Source organism: Eulemur rufifrons, chromosome 29, assembly GCF_041146395.1.
Source record: "Eulemur rufifrons isolate Redbay chromosome 29, OSU_ERuf_1, whole genome shotgun sequence".
NCBI classification, from domain to species: domain Eukaryota; kingdom Metazoa; phylum Chordata; class Mammalia; order Primates; family Lemuridae; genus Eulemur; species Eulemur rufifrons.
This window is the reverse complement of record NC_091011.1, coordinates 16,259,673-16,281,276: the sequence shown is the minus strand read 5'-3', so window position 1 is coordinate 16,281,276 and position 21,604 is coordinate 16,259,673. Positions and strand designations below refer to the sequence as shown.

Below are 21,604 nucleotides of genomic sequence, written 5' to 3'. Positions count from 1 at the left end.
GGTCTCATCTCTACCCTTTCCTTCTGCTATCAGAGCTCGGGTAAGTTCTGCAATATCTCTGGGCCTGGATGCCCTAGTTTTCAACAGAAGAGGCCTACCCAAATATTTTCTAAGATCCTTTCAGCACCTCAATTTAAATTCCCTTTACTGTAAATCAAGTAGAAGAGGGAAAAAAACTGTAAGTGTAAGAAATCACATGAGCTAGATCTTTGATATCTCTCACCTAAATGATAATCTCTACATTCATTCTCCTGAAAGCCTCTGACTGTCAAAGCATCAGAAGAGATCTCTTCACAAGTCTCAGGAAGTGGCTGGATGATGTCCAGTCTAGGCCTGGCACAGTATTCCCGTTCCTAGTGGGGAAAAGAGAGGGAAAGGCTCATTTTAATTACTTTTCTATACGTTATACAGATTAATTGTAGTTAGCCAGACTTGCCTTGGTTTTACCATTTTGGCACATGTAAGCCTTTCTAATAGCCTGTCATAAGCAGCCTTTTAATAGAAAATAAAACAGTTAAACTGTTGCATGAGACAAAGAGGACAGGTACTACTACTTCCCATTCAACTCCCACGGAAGCGGTGGCTCAAGACAGCGACCTTGTATTTAGACACTTTATTACATCTCTTCCAGACAAATGTGAGGAATAATAAAGATAATATCACAAACTGCTCCATTATTTAAATCATCGCCACTACTAGTAAACTTGCTGGTAATTCCAAAAAGTCAAAGATTAAGAGTCATCTCCAAATCAGAACTTGCTGAGATGATGGAAATGTTCTATACCTGCACTGCCAATATGGTAAACACTAGTCACAGGTGGCTACTAACACATGAAATGTGATTAGTGTGACTGAGAAACTGAATTTTAAATTTTATTTAATTTTCATTAGTTTAAATTTAAACAGTCACATATGGCTAGTGACTACAGTTTTGGACAACAAAGCTCTAGATAAAGACAGATGGGGAAGGATGAGATGTCATTTAAACGGGACCAGGGACAGTTCAACCAACCTAGTAGGGGATTATGTAGAGATTACTCTCATTGAGTTCTTAAATTAACCCTGCAAAATTAAGTACTACTCTTCCTAATTTTACAGATAAAGGAACAAAGAATCAAAAAGTTAACTACGGTTAAAGTTACACAAATGATAAGGCTGGGATTTGTAGAAAAAGTGGGACTTACAGTGAACCTTGGATTTGAAATCAAGTCTGTTTTACTTTAAAGTTCATGCTTTCTGAGTATTTAGCATACAGTCATAAAACATGTGTTTGAATTCATTTTCCAAAACAACGATACCTAAAGCAGTATGACTCTGGTATAGGGAAGACACAGATGAGAGGAAAAGAATGGAAACAAATCCTGAACTATACCCAACTCTCCAAGTTTCCTAAAAAAAAAAAGGTAAGCCTAGATTTCTTTGACCAATTTTCTGAGGGTAACTGAATAGTAATTATACTAGCTTTGTATCTCATATACTGAAAACAATCCAAAATAAAATAGCAGCTATAAAAGATCAACTAGTACATAAAAAAACTAGTGAATATATACCATAGTTTATAAGATCTGTGGCAAAATGGGAAATCTATCAATTTTGAAACTAGAAAAAAAGGAGAAAAAAACTAAAAGATTTGAATACTTAAAAAAATGACTATAACAATGAAAAACATATCAAAATCAGAAGAGCACAGTAAAAAAAAATTTTGAGTAAAATAAAATTTAAAAAAATGGCCTCACTAGACCATATAAAAAGTTCCTTTGTATTCGTAAGAAAAGCATCAGCAATGCAATTCATTTCAGGTTATATCTTTTGTTCCCTGGCCAAACAGCCCTGCTTACCCATGACCTTCCTAAGAGCAGGAACTTGGTTGTGTTGACCTTTGACCCCCAGTGGCTAGCACAATTCTTAACACACATGTGCTTTATCAATAAATGAAATAGAAGTAAAACACTGGGCGAGCAGCTTAATAAATTAGGGTGTACTAACCAGATGGAATAGTACACAACTACCAAACGTGATAATGAGAAGACTACATACACATATGGAGAGAAAATGGAAAAAAGCTCATAAAAATAGTGTAATGCAGAGCAGCATGTGCCTGTAATTGCAACTATGTGAACACATGCACATGTGTAAATGGTATTACATGGAAAATATTTGGAGGGATAATACTGAATAATATAAAAGCAAATTTTTCAATATGGAAAAAGAAAGTCAGGGCAGGGGATAGACCAAAGCCTTTATTCCCTTAGTCTTTTTTTTTTTTTTGTGTGAGACAGAGTCTTGCTCTTTTGCCCAGGCTAGAGTGAGTGCCGTGGCGTCAGCCTAGCTTACAGTAATCTCAAACTCATGGGTTCAAGCAATCCTCCTGCCTCAGCCTTCCGAGTAGCTGGGACTACAGGCGCGAGCCACTACGCCTGGCTAATTTTTTGTTTCTATTTTTAGTTGACTGGCTAATTTTTTTTTCTGTATTTAGTAGAGACAGGGTCTCGCTCTTGCTCAGTCTGGTCTCGAACTCCTGACCTCAAGCGATCCTCCTGCGTTGGCCTCCCAGAGTGCTAGGATTACAGGTGTTGAGCCACCGCACCCGGCCTCCTTTAGTCTTTTTTATGAGTTTATTCGTGTTTAAGGATTTAAGGTGCACTTTAGTGTTCTGTAAAATGAGTAAATATATACACTGGCACACACATTTTCAAGTTATCTCCAAGACCCTCACTTCCTCTGAAAAAAGTCCATTTTCTAATTTGCTCTATGAGGTTGGCCTGTCTTTGTTTTTTATTTCCTTCTAATAGTCTCTGTTTTTTATTAACAAAGGTTTTCTTTCTTTCTTTCTTGGTCAATTTTTATTAGACTTTCCCTTTTTCATTTTACTGCTTCTTTCCTTATTTCTTTCAATCACATTCTCAATCCTCCCCACATTCCTCAACAAAAAGCACTGTATTTATTCCCTCAGGAGCCACTACTTTTCTTTATTTTCAAAAAATAAATAAAATAATAGTAAACTGATGTCCTGCAATAGGGCTAGAAGCCAACCCTATTGATTTTAGTAGGTTGGAGTGTTCACTTAAGTCTACAGCATTTCATTGCCTAGCAACATGGGCACCCAGAGCTTCAGTTACTATAGTGATGGCTTCCTAATGCAAGTGCTCGCTCAGAGAAATGCTCAAGAGTAGCTACTACTTCAAAACCATGGCTCCCAGGGTTTTTCTCCCCATTTTATTTCTTGCCATTTGAAAAGAAAAAAAAAGGAGAGGATACAAACAAGGAGAGCCCACTTGCCTATTTACTGTAAAGGGCTGGAGAATCAATTGCAATTCCTTTTATATACAGCACCCAAAAGAAAATCCTTTACAGTAAGGTCTCCTTGTTTATGCCTTTAAGCTACCCCCCATCCTCTTGCTGGCAGGACCCCTGGACTCTAACAATAAGGATAAGCTGGGAATGGAGCCAACGCCATTCCCTCCACTGGGCCATATATACAGCCTTCTTCCAAGGTCATATAGTAGGAAATTTAGATCATGTGCTGCTTTCTATTAGCCACACATCTCGCTGTCCCATCATTTGCATTGATAACTGAGCGTAAGCAATAATCCATTTCAAAGCAATTATCAATCTGGTCAGGATCACTAGACCACTGAGAAGTAAACAAATATGTCTGGACCAAAGGAAATAATTAACTGCCCTTTCCATAATTCCCTCTGACCACAGGGACCCTTGTTGTTGCAGCCGATCAACTTCATTGCTGTCATTTCTGCCAATGCACAATGTCAGCTTAGTTTCTTCGCCTTTCAGCAAGAGGAATCCTTCATTCCTTTTGACTAAAACACCAAGAGAGATGAAAAAAAAAAAAAAAAGACTTTCTTCTTTGCTCAGAAAGAGGAACAAAGGCAGGCAATGAGTAGAGTTTCTGAAAGGTAAATATGTTAGGTCTACAGGATAATCTCTGCCAACCTTATTTTATAGGTCAGAAAGACCAGCTCTAATTATAGCAGACTCCTCTGACGTACAACCTGATCTGGGTGTAATGCTAAAAATGAACCCCCTCATCCCTTTGTATTTGGGGAGAAAATAATTACCGTTTTTTCTGAAATCTCTTTTACGTAGGAAAGTACAACAAGCTGATCACAGAGAGGTGCAAGTCCACTGATGTAGAATTCAGTTTCAAACTGAGACACTGCAAACAAAAGGGACACAAGGATTCATCATTAACAGGAGCAACAAGCAGCACTCAGCTGGAAGGACACTGACTGTGAATGCCAGATGGGCCCACCTTAAAGAGCCAACATAAAGGGGGCATAGTTGAACATAAGTTTCAAGACTTAGCACTAAAAGTGCTTCATAGCAATCAGGACCAGAAAAGAGTAAGTGAGAACTTAGACTTGAAAATTTCCATCACAAACAAAACTGAATCCAATGATAACAGTAGCATGAATGTTCAATGACGCTGTGCCCAGGTAGTTTAAAAATGACATAGTTAGATTGCATGAAGATGCTTCAACTTTTTAAAATGCACAATTGGGGCATTACAGTGGTACAAAGATCACGAGGAATGCTATCTGTAATTATAAAACACTACAGACCTTGAAGTTTAAAAAAGAGGGCATTACATTATGATGAAACACCATTACTTCTTAAGTGAAATAAAGGTCAGAGAAAAATATTAAATTTCTCTTTCCTTTTAAAAAATAGTCTATTTAAAATTTAGAAGAAATATTGCATCTTGTAAGAAGCACATGGATTTAATTACACTGGACTCCAAAGATCTGATAGAAAGCTCAGTGGAAGAAGTACAAATATTATTATGGTATGATTCTAATGACTAGCTGCTGTAAAACATAAATGATCGTTGTTTTAAGAGACTGAATTTTGGGGTGGCTTTTTTTTGAGAGAAAAAGCTCACTGACACAATAGTGGTGTTGCAGAGATTCTTCCAGGAACTATACTCTGCACTTAAGAATTCATCTGGGAGTAAACTCTCATCGGAACCCACTGCATTGTCTAAGAGTGTCTTCATTCAGATTTTCTCCAGAGTCTGTGGTATTAGCTGAAGATTTAGTTAACTTCCATGAAGAAATTATCCTCTTTACCCAAAGAGGGAACTCGGTGTGTCACACTGGAAATAATATTGAATGTTGAGTTAGGAAGGTTTATAACTTCCACTAAATTTAACTTGGACAAGTCATTTTTAACTTCTGCGAGTATAACTTTTCTCATTTACAAGGGAAAGGAATCAGAGTAGAAATATAATCCAAAATATAGATAAAAGGAGGGCTACTGAATTTTCCTTCTTCCTTTCCCTTGCCGATCACTTAATGTTCTTTGTCTTTGCTGATCTTTAATGCTTCTCCTTACACACTTGTGTTGACAACTTAATTTTCACACCAAAATGAAAACTGAGGATGACCAAAAAGTCACTAAACAGCAACACACACTTTAAAAAGGACAACATTTCTTATGTTTTGTCCTTGATTAGATTGCATGGGTGGTCATGGTGCCCTGGAAAGAACTACAGAATGGAAGTCCAAGGGCAGGTGCTCTGGTCCCAGCCCTGTCACTAACACATATTTCCTGAATATTTTTATTCAGGCACTTGAAAACAGTTTTGGTAAAGTGGCAATGTGATAAATGTTCACAAAAGAGCATATGTGGTAAACCACCTCCACTTCTACCACATGTGTAGAGATGAGCACATTCAGCATACCCAGGCTGGAGAAGGTTTTGGAAAAGCTCACAGTGCTGCGTGTGCATTTGGGAGGTGGGGCAGGGGACAGCTGGAATGTACAGACACTATTGAACAGTATGGGGCCACACAGGACCCATTAACAATAGAGGTAGCAACTTCACATTCTACAAGACATCCAGGCATATTAACAAGAGGTTTTGATTGCTATCGTTCCTGAGGTTACTAAACTCTGACTGGTAGAAATGGACTTGAGTTTGTTTTACTAAATCACGTATCGTTGTTGAAATGCTACACACAGTTCTCTATCAGTAACTTGGGTGAAGAACAAAGAATCAGATATACTTCAGAACTGTTCTCATGGTAATCAGAAGGCTTTGCTGTGCTTGTTTGCCACAGGCACCCGAGGGAAAACATCCCCTAGTCACAAAAGAAGCGATGGGTAAAACAGGTATTCTTTCTGCTTGGGATGCCAAATGGGCTTCTAGTCTAACTGACAGGCAGTGGTCAGCGTCTCTCCTAAAGGTCTCTCCTAAAGGTAACCAAATATACATCATGGCCTTGGTTTTTATGAATATGCTGAAAGACAAAGAACAGAGAAGCTAGAAAATAATCCTATTCAAATCTTTCCTCCTCAACATCCTGATTCCCTAGCCCACAACAACGTGCATGAAAAAGACAAAAAATTTCCTGTTCTCTAATTAAGAACATGATAGAAACTCTAATGAGTTCTTTAAAGAAAACATGGGAAGATTACAGATACACAAATCTATTTCACTTCTCAATTCCACATGTTGTAATAAATGCTTATTTGTTAAGTAGTAAATCTTATCAGACTTTACTAATTTAAAATTAGTAATAATTTAGACAGATACTGTAGGCAGTGGGTAAATTATAAGCTGACAAAAATGTTAAAAATGACTGACTAGGAGCATTTTAATTCAGCAAGAGGATATAAATATTCTAAATATGTATGTACCCAACACTGGAAAACACAGATTCATGAAACAAATATTACTAGACCTAAAGAGAGATAGACAGCAATACAATAATAGTGGGGGACTTCAAGATCCCATTGACAGTATTAGAAAGATCAAGACAGAAAATCAACAAAGAAACACCAGACTCAAACTGGATGTTAGACCACATGGACCTAACAGACATTTACAGAACACTCTACCCAACAACTGCGAAATACACATTCTTTTCAACAAGATATGTAACATTCTCCAAGGCAGACCATATGTTAGGCCACAAAACAAGTCTCAACAAATTTTTAAAAATCTAAATCATATCAAGTATCTTCTCAGACCACAGTGGAATAAAACTAGAAATCAATACCAAGAGAAACTTTGGAAATTATACAAACAACATTCTCCTGAACAATCTTTGGGTAAATAATAAAATCAAATATTTTTTGAAACAAATGAAAATGAAAATACAACATACCAAAACCTGTCAGATACAGCAAAAGCAGTGCTAAGAGGGAAGTTCATAGCACTAAATGCCTATATCAAAAAAGTAGAAAGATCATAAATTAACAATCTAAGGATGTACCCTCAAGGAACCAGAAAAGCAAGAACAAGCCACATTCAAAATTATAAGAAAATAACAAAGATCAGAACTATTTTAACAAATGAAATAGAGACTAAAAAAATATCAAGGATCCAAGAAACAAAAAGTTGGTTTTTTGAAAAGATAAAGAAAATTGATAAACCACTGAGAAATAAAAAAAGAGGTTCCTCACAGGGAAAAATGGACATCTAAGGGTGAAAAGCACTGGCTTACAATAAACACAAAAATACCAAGAAAAACTGCAAGGCCCTGAGGGCAGCTGTAAACATCTCCTTGTAAACTGGTTTAGACTGCTTGTAAACATTTTTACTGCCCTATAGTATCCTTTGGCTCATTTTACTAAAATCCCCACCTAAAAACAATTTTAATATCATTAACATAACATAGGTCACATTAAGAAACATGATGGATACATTGCACATGCTTAATACAATTAGCATGTATACATGCACTGACATCAGGGAAGATTCCACATCATTCACTAAAAACAAATTTAACACACCAAAATGAGCAGGCAGCATAGATTTTACTCCCTGAAAAAGTCCTGTGCCACCTCAGAGTGAACACCCTGTGTAAGTTACCTCTAATAAACTCAATTAACTTGCCAAGCTGGACTTGTCCAAGTCAATCTATGGTCTCTGTGCACCATCTCAGTTTGGAGGGTGATTTTTCTATACTGTCCTAAAACAACCATTGGCTAGACTAACCAAGAAAAGGCAGAAGATCCACATAAACAAAATCTGAAATGAAAAAGAAGACACTACAACTGATACTACAGAAATACAAAAGATTATCAGCAACAATTATGAACAAACTATTCATTTACAAGCTAGAAAACCTAGAGGAAATGGATAAATTCCTGAAAACGTACCACCTCCCAAGATTGAAGCAGGAAGAAACAGAACTCCTAAACAGACCAAAAATGAGTAGCAAAATTGGATCAGTAATAAAAAAATCTCCCCCTCCCCGCCCCAAAAAAGTCCAGGAGCAGATAGATTCAAGCTGAATTCTACCAAAGGTACAAAGAAGAACTAATACCAATTCTCCTGAAGGTGTTCCAGAAAATTGAGGAGGGACTTCTCCCTAACTCATTCTACAGGGCCAGTATCACTCTGATACCAAAACCAGAAAAGGACACAACAAAAAAAGGAAAACTACAGACCAATATTCCAATGAACATAGAAGCAAAAATTCTCAACAAAATACTAGCAAACCAAATCCAATAGCACATCAAAAAGATAACATACCATAATCAAATGGGTTTTATTCCAGGAATGCAAGGATGGTTCAACATGAGCAAATCAACAACCATGATACATCACATAATCAAGGACAAAAACCATATTATCATCTCAATAGACACAGAAAAATAATTTGGTAAAATTCAACATCACTTCATGATAAAAACTCTCACCAAACTAGGAACAGAAAGAATATAGCTTAAAAAAATAAAGGCAATATATGACAAATCCACAGCTAACATCATACTGAATCAGGAAAAGTTGAAAGCATTTTCTCTAAGAACTGGAACAAGACAAGGATGCCCAGTTCATCACTCCTATTCAATATATACTGGAAGTCGTAACCAGAGCGATCAAGCAAGAGAAAGAAATAAAAGGCATCCAAATTGGAAAAGAGGAAGTCAAATTTTCCCTACTTGCTGATGATATGATCTTATATCTAGAAAAATCTAAAGATGTCACAAAAAATTCTTCAATTTGATAAATCAATTCAATAAAGTTACAGGATACACAATCGACATACAAAAAAATCAGTACCATTTTTATATAACAATAACAACCCAGCTAAGAAATCAAGGAGGTAATCCCATTTATAACAGCTACAAAAAATTAAAATAAAATTTAACCAAGAAGGTGAAAAATCTCTATAAGGAAAGCTACAAAACACTGATGAAAGAAACTGAAGAGAACACAAACAAAAGGGAAAACATCCCATGTTCATGGATTGGACAAATTAACATTGTTAAAATGACCACACTGTCCAAAGCAAAATGAGCAAAAAAAATAATGTCAATTTCATATGTGTGCACACAAATAACAGAAGTGGTAAGTTGGTGAATATCTCTGACAATGTTTGATCCTTAAATGTCACCATGAAAAAACATTTAAAGTATGCAGACTGAAATATATTATCCATTTCTTTTAAATATTTTTGTTCTGCTGTCTTTCTTCATACCATCTAACTTTTCTTCCTTAAACTGGTTCAACCTTGAAATTATTTTTGCTATTAATTTTATTTTATTGAAATAAAAATGAATGGTTATAGACTTGTATATGAATTTAAAATTTACAATAAAAATCTTTTCATGAAAAAAAAAATACAGATTCAATGCAATCCCTATCAAACTGCCAATGTCATTTTTCACAGAATTAGAAAAAACCACCCTAAAATTCATATAGAACGAAAAAAGAGCCCAAATAGCCAAAGCAATCCTGGGCAAAAAGAGCAAAGCTGGTGGCATCACATTACTTGACTTCAAATTACCTTACAAAGCTACAGTAACCAGACCAACATGGTACTGGTATAAAAACAGACATATAGATCAATGGGAAAATAGGAATAAAGCCACATATTTATAGCCAATTGATTTTTGACAAAGCTGACAATAACATACATTTGGGAAAGAAAACCCTCTTAAATAAATGGTTCTGGGAAAATTGGATAGCCATATGCAGAAAAATGAAACTCAATCCCTATCTCTCACCTCATACAAAATTAACTCAAGATGGATGAAAGCCTTAAATGTAAGACCCAAAACTAGAAAAATACTTAGGGAAAATTTTTCTGGACAAAAGAATTTATGACTAAGACTTCAAAAGCACAGGCAACAAAACAATGATAGAAAAATGGGATTTAATGAAACTAAAAAGCGTCTAATATCCAGAATATACAAGGAACTCAAAACAATTCCATAACAATAAAAAAATAATAAAAACTGGCCCAAGGACATGAATAGACATTTTTCAAAAAGACATATAAATGGAACCCTGTGTATAGGGCAGGGTGGTTGAGTGGCTTGCCCAGGCACCTGGGATGTGAGTGCCAGAGCAAAGACTTCCAAACCAGTGCACCTCACGGTCCTCCCTGAAAGCTGCAGAGGGAGCCTCCTGGTCTTCAGCAGGACGTATATGAAAAAATGTTCAATATCACTAATTATCAGAGAAATGCAAATCAAAACCACAATGAGATATCATCTTACCCTAGTCAGAATGGCCATTATTAAAAATAACAGATGTTGGTGAGGATGTGGAGAAAAGGGAACTCTCATACACTGTAGGTGGGAATGTAAATTAGTACAGCCATTATGAAAAACAGTATGGAGATCTCTCAAAGAACTACAATTATCATTTGATCCAGCAATCCCAGTACTAGATATGTACTCAAAGGAAAAGAAATCAATATATCAAAAAAGATACCAGCAATTGCATGTTTATCACAACACTATTCACAATAGCAAAATATGGACTCAATCTAAGTGTCTATCGATAAATGAATGGATAAAGAAAATCCATATATACACAATGGAATACTATTCAGCCATAAAAAGGAATGAAATTACATCTTTTGCGCAACATGGATGGAACTGGAGGTCATTATTTTAAGTGAAACAAGCCAGGCACAAAAAGTCACACATCAGATGTTCTTGCTCATAAGTGGGTGCCATAAAAATGTATATACATGGATGAAAAGGGTGGAATGATAGACAATGGAGACTCAGAGGGTAAGGGGGTAGAAGGGAGGAGAAGGATGAGAAATTATTAAATAATTACTGGTTACAATGCATGTGATACTCTAAAAGTCCTGACTTGACCACTGTGCAATCTATGCATGTAACAAAATTGCACATGTACTCCATATATTTGTACAAATAAAAAACCCAAAATTGGAATAAAGAAAAGATGTGGTACACAAAAATAATATTGTTAAGATTTCCAGAGGCACAGTTAAGCAAGTTACCAACATTCAGATAATATTGAAACTAATAAATCATTTTTTCTTTTTGTTAACATAATTTCCTAATGGCAACAAAAATCTCTTATAGAAAACAAAACTGCAATTATAATAATACCCAGTATGATTTACAAATTAAGAGTTCTAAAATAATGGCTATTTATCTTGTTTAGAGTACTCTACCAGTTAGTAATTTGTCTCCATTAACACCCACTAGTAATGATATCATATTTAAAAAAAAAACAAAAAACTCATGTAGAAAACAACTCATTTCCTAATGTTAGATGCTGATTTAGGAAATTGTCTACAGCCATTCTGCCTTAAAACGAGACATTTGAGAATGAATGGTGGTGTCTTGTTTTTCCATTACTCTTTATTTATTAGTGCAATGAAACACAACCGCTTTTAAATCTAACATGATTCAGTTTAATTTTTATGTTAGGGCTGAATTCCGGAAAGGCTGACTGGAGACAGTAGTGTCAGAAAGAATGTGAAGGTATAAGGAATATTCCTCCCATCGATTTAGAGAAAGAAATGTTGAACGGTAATATTTATTCTTCTATAGAACATACATAAAATATGTAAAAGTTTATGAACTGACTTTATAAAATACCTTCAAGTAATTACTAGTTTCATATTTCAAATGTTCAGTGGGTCAATGGAAGTTTCAGTTTATTTATTTTCACTAAAATCCTATTCAATTCTACACAAAAGTGATTTTAATAATTTAAATTAAAAAAAATTTTTTTCCCTATAAGAAACCCAGTTTGAATACACGTTGTTTACAGGTCTAAATACCACAGAAGCTCATCCTTAACCTGATTGTCTGGAAAAGGTAAATCACAAAGAAAATAAATACAAGTTATGTTGGAGAGCAAATATACTAAAATAAAACAAAAAGCAAGAGCTGGAAGGGGGAAGGGGGAAGGAGGAAGGAGGAGAGAAAAAAATGCAGAGTTTCCATAGGGAGCTGCAGAAGACAGTAGCTATACTTCAGATTGAGGTGATCTAGAAAGTGTGGCCATGGTTGGAGGGCCCTGCAAGGGGTGTGCTGTGCATTGCTCAGGTGATGGACTTAAACTGTGAGGAGCATACAGCTGCAGCACTCCCCTCCCATCACCATGTAGATGGGAAGGGCTCCTGCACTCTGGTTTATTCAGGAGAATAAAACATTCCGAGACATGCTAGAAGTAATCTAAGAAAAAGGAGATTCTAAGTAGATTAAGAGAGAAAGAGAAAGAGAGAGAAAAGGGCTATTTACAAGAAACTTCCATTTAGCAAGGTGTTCTAGCTCCAGAATGAGGATAATATGATTCTGTACACAGTCCTGATCCAGAAGGGATGCCAAAGTTCTTCATCAGCTGATCAACAGAAATATAATGCAGGCCTAAACACAATGACATATGTAATTTTAAATTTTCTAGTAGCCATAATAAATAGCAAAAGAGGTAAAATTTTAATAATATATTTTACTTAATGCAACATATCAAAAATATTTCAACATGTAACAACATAAAAATTTCTTAATGAGATATCTTATTCTTTATTTCCACACTAAGTCTTTGGAATCAAGTACTTATCACATGTTAATCCATGCTAGGCACACTACAAAGACTTAGCAGCCAGTGGCTAGTGGCTACCATATTAGACAGTACAGGTCTAGATGCCCGTTTCTTTTTTTTTTTTTTCCTTTGTCTTTAAAGTCCCATAATTTCATTAGAACATATCTTGATGTTGCTTATCATGTGTTACTATTTATAGACATACATTATGATATACAGTTTATAGTACTGTTTCTTTGTAGTTTAAAGAAATTTTTCAAGACTGTTTTTAGTATTTGTTCCATTACTTTGTTTTATTTTTTCTTCAGAGACCCTTTAATTGTAGGCTGAATTATCTTTCCCTGTATTCAGTATTTATCATTTAACCTGAAATCTTTTTTTTCCTTATTGCTTTGTGATTTTTAACATTTTCCTCCTATTTCTCTTCTATTGCACTTGCAACATTATTTTTCTGTCTGTCTGCTCTTATGCGCCTTCATTTCTGAAATGAGCTTTTACTCATAAATATTTCCTGAAGTCTGTCAGCTCTTTGAGAGTTTTAAATTCTGATTTCTGTTGTTCTTTCATCACTTTTTAAAGATGTAGCTCATTCTGAAACAGAAGACTGCAGCTGTGATCTATTTTGTAGGTGTGTTTTCCTGGCGTGTATTCACTGCCAGGGATATTAGTCTGCTCATTATTTACTTTTCCTTAAAACTCAGTATGGATTTGACCTTGGTACTTTTCTGGTGCTTGTTTTTTAGGTGAAATGTCGGTCACTGAACCCTTAGAGCTCCCTCTTCTGCTGTTTTCATTTGGTATGAAAAATCTGGCCATGTGATGTCTGCGATTTCCTGGCTCTGCTCCTCCCCACTTTCACCTGGAACTTCTCTTTCTTTTGTTTCTGTTGTCCCTGTTCTGCCCAGGGTTTCTTCTGCTCCCAGTAGTTTCTCCTCAGTGCTGCCCTGTGCTAGGGAAGCCCTGGCTGCTCAACTGTGCAAGTTCCCAGGGGCTGCTGGGCCCTCATACCTCACTGCAGGCCCCGGGCCGCTGTTCTCAGAGCGGCCTAGGTCCTTTCCAGTGAATGCCACCTGGCCATCTTGGAGTTCTTCTGGCCTCAAGTCTGCCAGATGACCCCTTGCTCCCCTCTGCTTTCTTTCACAAGATGCTAATACCACAGCAGGTTTTGCGGCTATCAGTGATTTTTTTGTTCCATATACTTGTGTCTTGGGCTTCTTAGGACTATCTCTGTCACTCAGTTTTGTTATAAATGTTGTCTGTGGGTTTTTGGTTTTGTGATCTAGTTGTCCCATTCTTATGTGAGAACTTGGCTTGCTTGAAAAATTATGCTGCCACCACCACCCAGAATCCTCCAATCATAAAATTTTAACATGTTGGTGTTACAGATCAACTTCATGTTACCCAGGGCAATGGGGTCAGGGTGAGAGTCACAAATACATAAATGATGTTGGACCCCCAATAGCACACATACTATCACTTTCAGAATGAATGCCCAGAGACGTTAAGTAATTTGACTAAGTCACTTAAGTAGAAGGTAACAGAAGTAGGAATTTGAAGTCTTATTTTTTTCCCAGATGTAAATCACACTAGAAAATATAAGTCAGAATACAGATATGCTCAGATTAAAAGTGCACTGCAGTTAGCAAGAACAGAAGTTAGGGCTTGACAACGCTGGTGGTTCTGCTGCATGCAGCCAGCGTATACCAGCCCTTCTCCTGAATTTGCTGTGCTACTGCAAGGGCAAAAGCTCTGCCGTACACAGTACATAGAACTTGTACTGCTTTTTTGTTCTGTTTTGTCCCTTTTTAGCCCTTGTTGGTCCCAAAATGTCCATTAGCTAAATATGACCCAGAAGGATTTGGTTTCTTCATTGATGCCAAACAAAGTGATATCCTATAGATCTTAGCTTCCAGGATTTTTAAAGAAACAAACAAAAAGTTTGTCAAGCAATTTATAAGTAAGAATTACTATCTTTCATGGTCCTATATTCACTTATGAAAAAGCATTGGGGCCCTTTATGATACTGCCTTGTTCCCAAGAGATTCTGGCCCTTTAGTCACCAGATGTTAGCATTTCATCATTAACTGGATACAATGCCCACAGACTTTTCAGTAAGTTTAAACACTTTGTAAGGAAGACCACTGATAATTGAAAATACATTTGGAAATCACAACATTTTCACAGCTTTGGGCTGTGTTATGAAACAGATGCATTAAAGTAAAAGTGACTTCACAATGATCAGCAAGTCATGGGGAAGACCTGATACATGGAAGTGAAACTGAAGAGAATGGCTGACGAATAACAGAAACATTCAAATCAGACAGGAGCTAATGGTACATACGAGTCAGAAACCATTCAAAATAAGCTGAGTTTGCAATTTAATTCCACATTTTCTAACCAATATTCAGTGCACTGCTGTGAATTAAGTGACAACACTAATATGATATGATTATCTCATCTACTAAACCTCAGCACTCATGAAGCCGCACAGATGAGGAATATTCATTGAGTAAATTACAGCATACTGCTGAAACAAAAGAAAAGAAAATGGTCATGAGGCTGCTAGTCAAAAGGTTCAAACCAAACAGTTACACTTTAAGTCGTAAATATAAAACTACCTTGATGCATCAACTAAACTTAAACCAACACTAAAAAGTAGAAAACAAGGGCTTTTCTTCTTCGTAAAAAGGCAACCACAATATGGCCTTGGTTTCCTTTCCTTAGAAACAATTCTGAAAGCCATCCAAGGCTTCTAGAGATTTTCTAACAATTTGAAAGAGAAGCAAGGAAGAGCTGTCAAGCTTAGAATAAAAAAAATGAAAACACAATTTCTACTTCTCCAAAAGGGATACTTCTCGGAACCAAAATCAAAAGACAAAGCTACTACATTTTCATTTTATCTGGCTGTTTAAAGAATAGGAGAGCAGCCATCATCACTGGTATATAAAAAGCGTCTTTGGAGAAATTCTGCCTAGTGGTTTGTATCAGAATGCCGGAGCAAACCTTCATCCTCCTGGTTCCCCTGGCTATAAACTAGAGCTGGAGTTAGGTAGAGGGAATAACTGTATGGTACCATGGTTATGAGCAACAGCTTTAAAACGAGGCATACCTGAGTTCAAATGCTGCCTTCTTTGCTTATGGATGTTATAGTCCTGAGCAGGTTGTTTGACCCTTCTGAACATCAGCCTCTTCATCTATAAAATGGAGATAATAGCTCCTACCCACTAGGACACTGAAGATTAAATGACATTCTATTTGTAATGTATTGAGCACTGTGCCTGATGGTGGTTGTTATGCAAGGAGCAAAATACTTTTGTTTCTTCAGGTGCTTCAAATTTCTTACTGCTACTTATAATGGAGAAAATTTATTAATTCCACTCCCAACAACAAAAACCTGAGTCTCTAGCACTAAGTGGGAAAGAATTTTTACATTCCTCCCAAGAGGAGGAATGGATAAATAGGTATGTAGTCAAGCAAATATAATAAAACCTTAACTGTGGAATCTAGAAGGTTCTACGTTGTTCACTATAAAATTCTTTACTTTTCTATATTTAAAATAATTTCATAATAAAATGTTGGGGAAAAGTTCAATGCAGAACAGAAGAATTAGATTACAGAGATTTAAACTGAACTACAACATAACAGAAAAGCATACATAGCAAGATCTTTAAGTAAAAGTACCATGAATAATATCAGCAGGTGTCAAAATCTCTACTGAGACTCAGACTGAGAGATGAAACCATGTCACTCATGTGCAAAAATCCCTATCCCACAGCTGTAATCTGTACATCTGAATCAAAATAAGATGTAAAGAGATACTTAGATCTAAGAAAGAATTCTCTCACAGCTCTCCTCCACCATCCAAACAGATCTTTAATTTCCAGGTCATCGTTTTCCCAATCAATCAAAAGGCTGGGAATAGAATGATGTGCTAAATTCTAAGACCACAGTAAATGATCTACTGAAGATGCTGACACTACTTAAAGGAAAAAAGATTTCCCTTCTTTTCTCCTCTGTCTCTTTCTCCTTGGCTCCTCTGCCATTCTATAGAGATTCCCATATAGTTGTTTATCTCAATTATTATTATTATTTGAGAGAGGATCTCGCTCTGTTACCCAGGTTATAGTGCAGTGGCATCATCAGAGCTCACAGCAACCTCAAACTCCTAGGCTCAAGCAGTCCTCCTGCCTCAGCCTCCTGAGTAGCTGGAACTATAGGCATACCACCATGCCTGGCTAATTTTTCTATTTTTTTGTAGAGATGGGGTCTTGCTCTTGTTCAGGCTGGTCTCAAACTCCTGGTCTCAAGTGATCCTCCCACCTCAGCCTCCCAGAGTACTAGGCTTACAGGCATGAGCCACCATACTCAGCCATCAATTATTATTATTTTTAAACAAACTTCCATATGAAATCAAGATTAGGAAGTCAATTGTTAATTCCTTGCATGTAAGTCATCTGCCCCTGAGAATACACCCAGAAAATGATACACAAACATTGGCTTCATTTCCCAACAACATAATATCAACTCTCAAACTACCATTCCATAGAGACCATGGAAGACTTTGGTGAAAAGATCCAGAGGGTTAGGGAGTCTTGTGAGAACACAGTAGATGTAAGTGAAGTTAAAGTAAGTATGGCAGGCATGGACCACATTACTTTTAATAGTGCAATTTGTAAGGAAAAAATAACACTCCCAAAGGCCTATGTACAGAGAATCTCTTTATGGGTGGGTGATTGGCCAGTGAGCTTAATCTTTATTATTATTATTACTATTCATTTACAAAAGTAAATCAATATCCTATTAACAGGAATAACTTTTGTGTTATTTTTGAGATTTTGATTTGTAAGGAAGAGTTATAAATACCTGCCTTCTAAGAAATGTACAGCCATAGATATTTCTTTAGTCTCAATGCCATTTTCACCTCATTTACTAAAGAACAGTGGTTCACACTGTTCAGGGCTAAAGCAAATTGTAATCCCGACCTCCTAATAGTTCCCTTTCCTTTATTCTACTCAAGGACTCTTATCCAAACCACTTTGCCCCCTGCTGTGGAAATGGCTTATGTTCTTAAAGGTTTGCTCTCAAGAGGGGAAAAAATGGTACTTAACCATTAACCATAGTAGTAAAATGTCAGTAATGTGATACCATAGTACCCACACACGGTCTATTCCACGTAAATTATAGTACAGATAAACTACACTCTAATAAAATGATCCCAGGGTTCTAGGCTAATAAGGCTACCACTGAGCCAGCTATTAGCAGTCAGAGTTGGGATGGGAGTTTGCACAGTGATAATAACCACCACGATTTAGTGAGCATCTACTGTGTGCCAAGTACCACGTTAGGTATGTTATCCATGCCATGTCTTATTCTCACAACCATCCTGAAAGGTAGTATTATGACCTCCATTTAACAGGTGAGAAAAGCATGATCATGAAGGTTAAGGAACCTCAAGATCATACACTTCAGCAAACTGCCTTGTCTCCCTGGAAGCTTTCTGGTGATTCTGTAGAGTTTTATCCTAACCATTTTAAGGCCATGGTAGTAAGATCTTGGACAAGTTATTTACCTCCCTGAGCCTCAATTTCTTTATCAGTAGAATGAGCAGCATGCTACCTGTACTTTAGAGAGTTCCTGTGAGAATAAAGTGAATTATGCTGGTAATGCACACAGCACATACCTAGTATGTGAGCAATAAATATCAATTAAGGAAAGATGACAGTTGCTACATTTTTATACCTCCCTGGCAATTTTTACATCCTTAAAAATTCCCAAAGTTTTTGCTTTTTTGTTTCATTTGTCTGTATTTAAAATACACAAATACTTATCTCTCAGGACACTATACACTGAGATGCTCAGAGGTGTTTTCTGGTAAGCAAGGAGGGGCAGGAAAGAAGAGAGATACTGACACAATTATCTGTATCTTCACGTTATCTAATTTTCTCTCTTACCTTGTTCCTCAGTTTTCTCAGTACTATTACATTTTGCATATACCTATTTTGTCCCTACTCTGAGCAATCTGAACTATGTATTTATTCTTCTAAAGTAAAAAAAAAAAAATTATTACAACCTCACCACCAACTTCTGACTTCATGTACAAAACACCCCAAGTTTAAATGCTATAACCAATTTAGCCATGTGGGTGCAACATCTGTCTTTCTGTTTCTAGAAATAGTCATGCGCAAATGAATTATTTCAGCTTCACCTTGTCATAATGACCATCAAATTTATATTCCTCATCCACCATCCAAATGGGCAAATGAATTTTATGGCTGACTTATAATATGGCAATTTTTTTCCCTCAGAATAATTTTTACAAACTAAGTTAAAAATCTAAGTTATAAAAGTAATGGTATATCATCCATGGCATCCTTCTCCTGAATAGTTGTTTCCCAGAGTCAATGATTCATTCAACACATTATTTAGCATCTATTATGTGATAAGCATTGTGCCAGGTCCTTGAGATACAGTGAGCAAAAACTCAGATCCAGTGTGTGCTCGCAAGGAGGTGAAAGTATGGTAGAGACAAAACGCATGGAATAACCACAGGATTGCTGCAGCGTGACAAGCGCTGGCAAAGGGAGGCATGCAGCGTTACACACACCTAAAATGGGAGGACTTGACCTAGAGAGGAGGTCCAGTGGCTTTCCCAGGAAAGAAACACTAAAGCTAAGGTATGATTAAGAGGCAATCAAATGAAAAGAGGCAAGAAGAATGTTCTAGACAGAGAGGATGAAAGAGCATGGACAGGTGAAAGAAGGTCACTGTGGTTGCAGTGCAGAGACCAGGGAGAAGCCTGGTGTGAGCCACAGCCAGAGAGGCAGGCAAGGGCCAGCATAGGTCCCTGTGCTGGTTCACACTGAGGAGTGTCATCTACATCCCAAGAACAGCAGGAAGGGACTGAAGGATGATGACATGATCTGATCTCCACGTTGACTGCACTGGGGAGACTAGATGAGAGTTACTCACAGTGGAAGGAGTTAACCAGTGAGGAGGCTGCTGCAGTGGTCCAGATAAAAGACTGTGGCAGTTTGGGCCAGACCAGTGATGATGAAAATGGCATCAGTACTGTGCTAGGTGCGTGCATGCGTTACTCTTGTCATCCTCACAACCAACCTGTGAGACAGGTGTTCCTTTCCACATTTTATAGATAAGAATACTGAAACATGTAGATATTTGTTCAAAGTCCAGGTGGTATATAACAAAGCCAGGACCCATGGTAAATAACCCATGGTTATTTGACTTCAAAGCCAACTACAAAATTATTGTATGAAAATTAGAAATACATTTTTTTAGTAAAAGGGTCTCCATGGTGAAATTTCAAAACTTAAAGTCTTCTTGATCTATTTTATCAAGGTACCAAGTGATGAGCCCTGAAGAAGAACATGGCCTTAGGTTTCTACTTAATAAAATGGGTACTTTTTAAACTTTTCCACTCATAAAAGGCAAGCAGTGGAGACATACCTATTTCAACATATCGACTTGGCAAATCCCTCATTTCACTGGCATGCCGCTCCTTCACTGAACATATCTGGAAAATAAATTCACAGGTTATGTTATTCATTTGATGGAAAGTTCTTTATAACATTTTTTCAATATATAATACCTTTGTTAACCATGTAGCACTAAAGATGGAGTACACACAATCTATCCTATGACTGAAATGATAGAAATTAAATTGAATAATATATAGCAACCATTACTTATATTCTCCAACATTACTCTTCAGTAAAGTCTTCTTCAAGGGCAAAGAAAGAAAGGAAACTTTCCAATGCAACTCTACTTAAAGACTACTTTTATCGCCATCCAAATAAAGCCCTGCAGCAGTACATAACCTGAAATTCTTCATGGCTAATCTGAGCAATGTTCACATTAGATCTTGTGTTTCTCATTACATATTAGTAATTTATTTCACTGTTGTTAAACGATACTTTGCAAAAGTGACACATGCTCTTCTTATGTCAAGTATATTAAAAATCAGTATGTTATATTAAATATAATTTAAATCCAGGGATGGCAACTACAGCCCAGCTCCTAGCCCTTTTTTGTTATGGCCCATAAGCTAAGGATAGTTTTTATTTTTTTAAAGGGTTTTTAAAAAAAAAAGAGGGAAGGAGGAAGAGAAGGAAGGAAAGAGGGAAGGAAAGAAAGAAGGGAAGGAGGGAGGGATGAACAGAGGAAAGAAAGCAAAACAGAAAGAAACAGCAGAAATGGTATGTGGCTTACAAAGTCTAAAATATTTACTACCATCTATTTACAGAAAAAGTTTCCCAACTGCTGTTTTAAGTCATATGTACACAGTTTGGGTAGAAATCTATATCTCAATCTATATCTACATCTCAACCAGTATCCATTACTCACACACACACCAGACAACACAAATGTGTGTTAACAATGGTTGGTTGAGGGTGATAAGACTTTGGCTGTTTTTCTATTTTCTTTGCTGTATTTTCTGAAGTGAGTATATTCTACTTTGTAATAAGAAGCAAGAAAATTTTACGTAAGTTCAGCTATCCAGGTAAGACTCAATCTAAAGTCAAGGGGTAACTCCTACGTAACTTTTGTCAGTGATTGGGTCTTTTTCCTTTATCCTTTAGATAGTGTTCTTTTATAGCCGTTGGCCTCAGTATACACCATAGACAATGGTAAATTATAGAGAAACTCAGAGCAGAAAATAAGCATTACTCATTGTTCCAGCACAAAGAAAACACCACTAACAATTTCTTTTTTACAGAAGCTACTTTTATTAACCTAAAAATTTAAAACAAATAATTCAATATATTATTCAAATATTCTTCCACAGCATAATTTTTTA

At 36.5% G+C, this 21,604-nt stretch overlaps 1 protein-coding gene across 1 annotated transcript in view; it reads right to left on the bottom strand.

Annotated features, from left to right (window-relative positions):
- Positions 1-21,604, bottom strand: part of VPS41 (VPS41 subunit of HOPS complex) — a 192,916-nt gene that overhangs the window by 51,210 nt on the left and 120,102 nt on the right. Inside the window, exons 10-12 of the mRNA XM_069462590.1 lie at positions 20,254-20,320; positions 4,077-4,174; positions 224-353 (exon numbers count right to left, since the gene is read on the bottom strand). Coding sequence (XP_069318691.1) covers positions 224-353; positions 4,077-4,174; positions 20,254-20,320 — 295 coding nt within the window. The remainder of the gene's footprint in view (positions 1-223; positions 354-4,076; positions 4,175-20,253; positions 20,321-21,604) is intronic.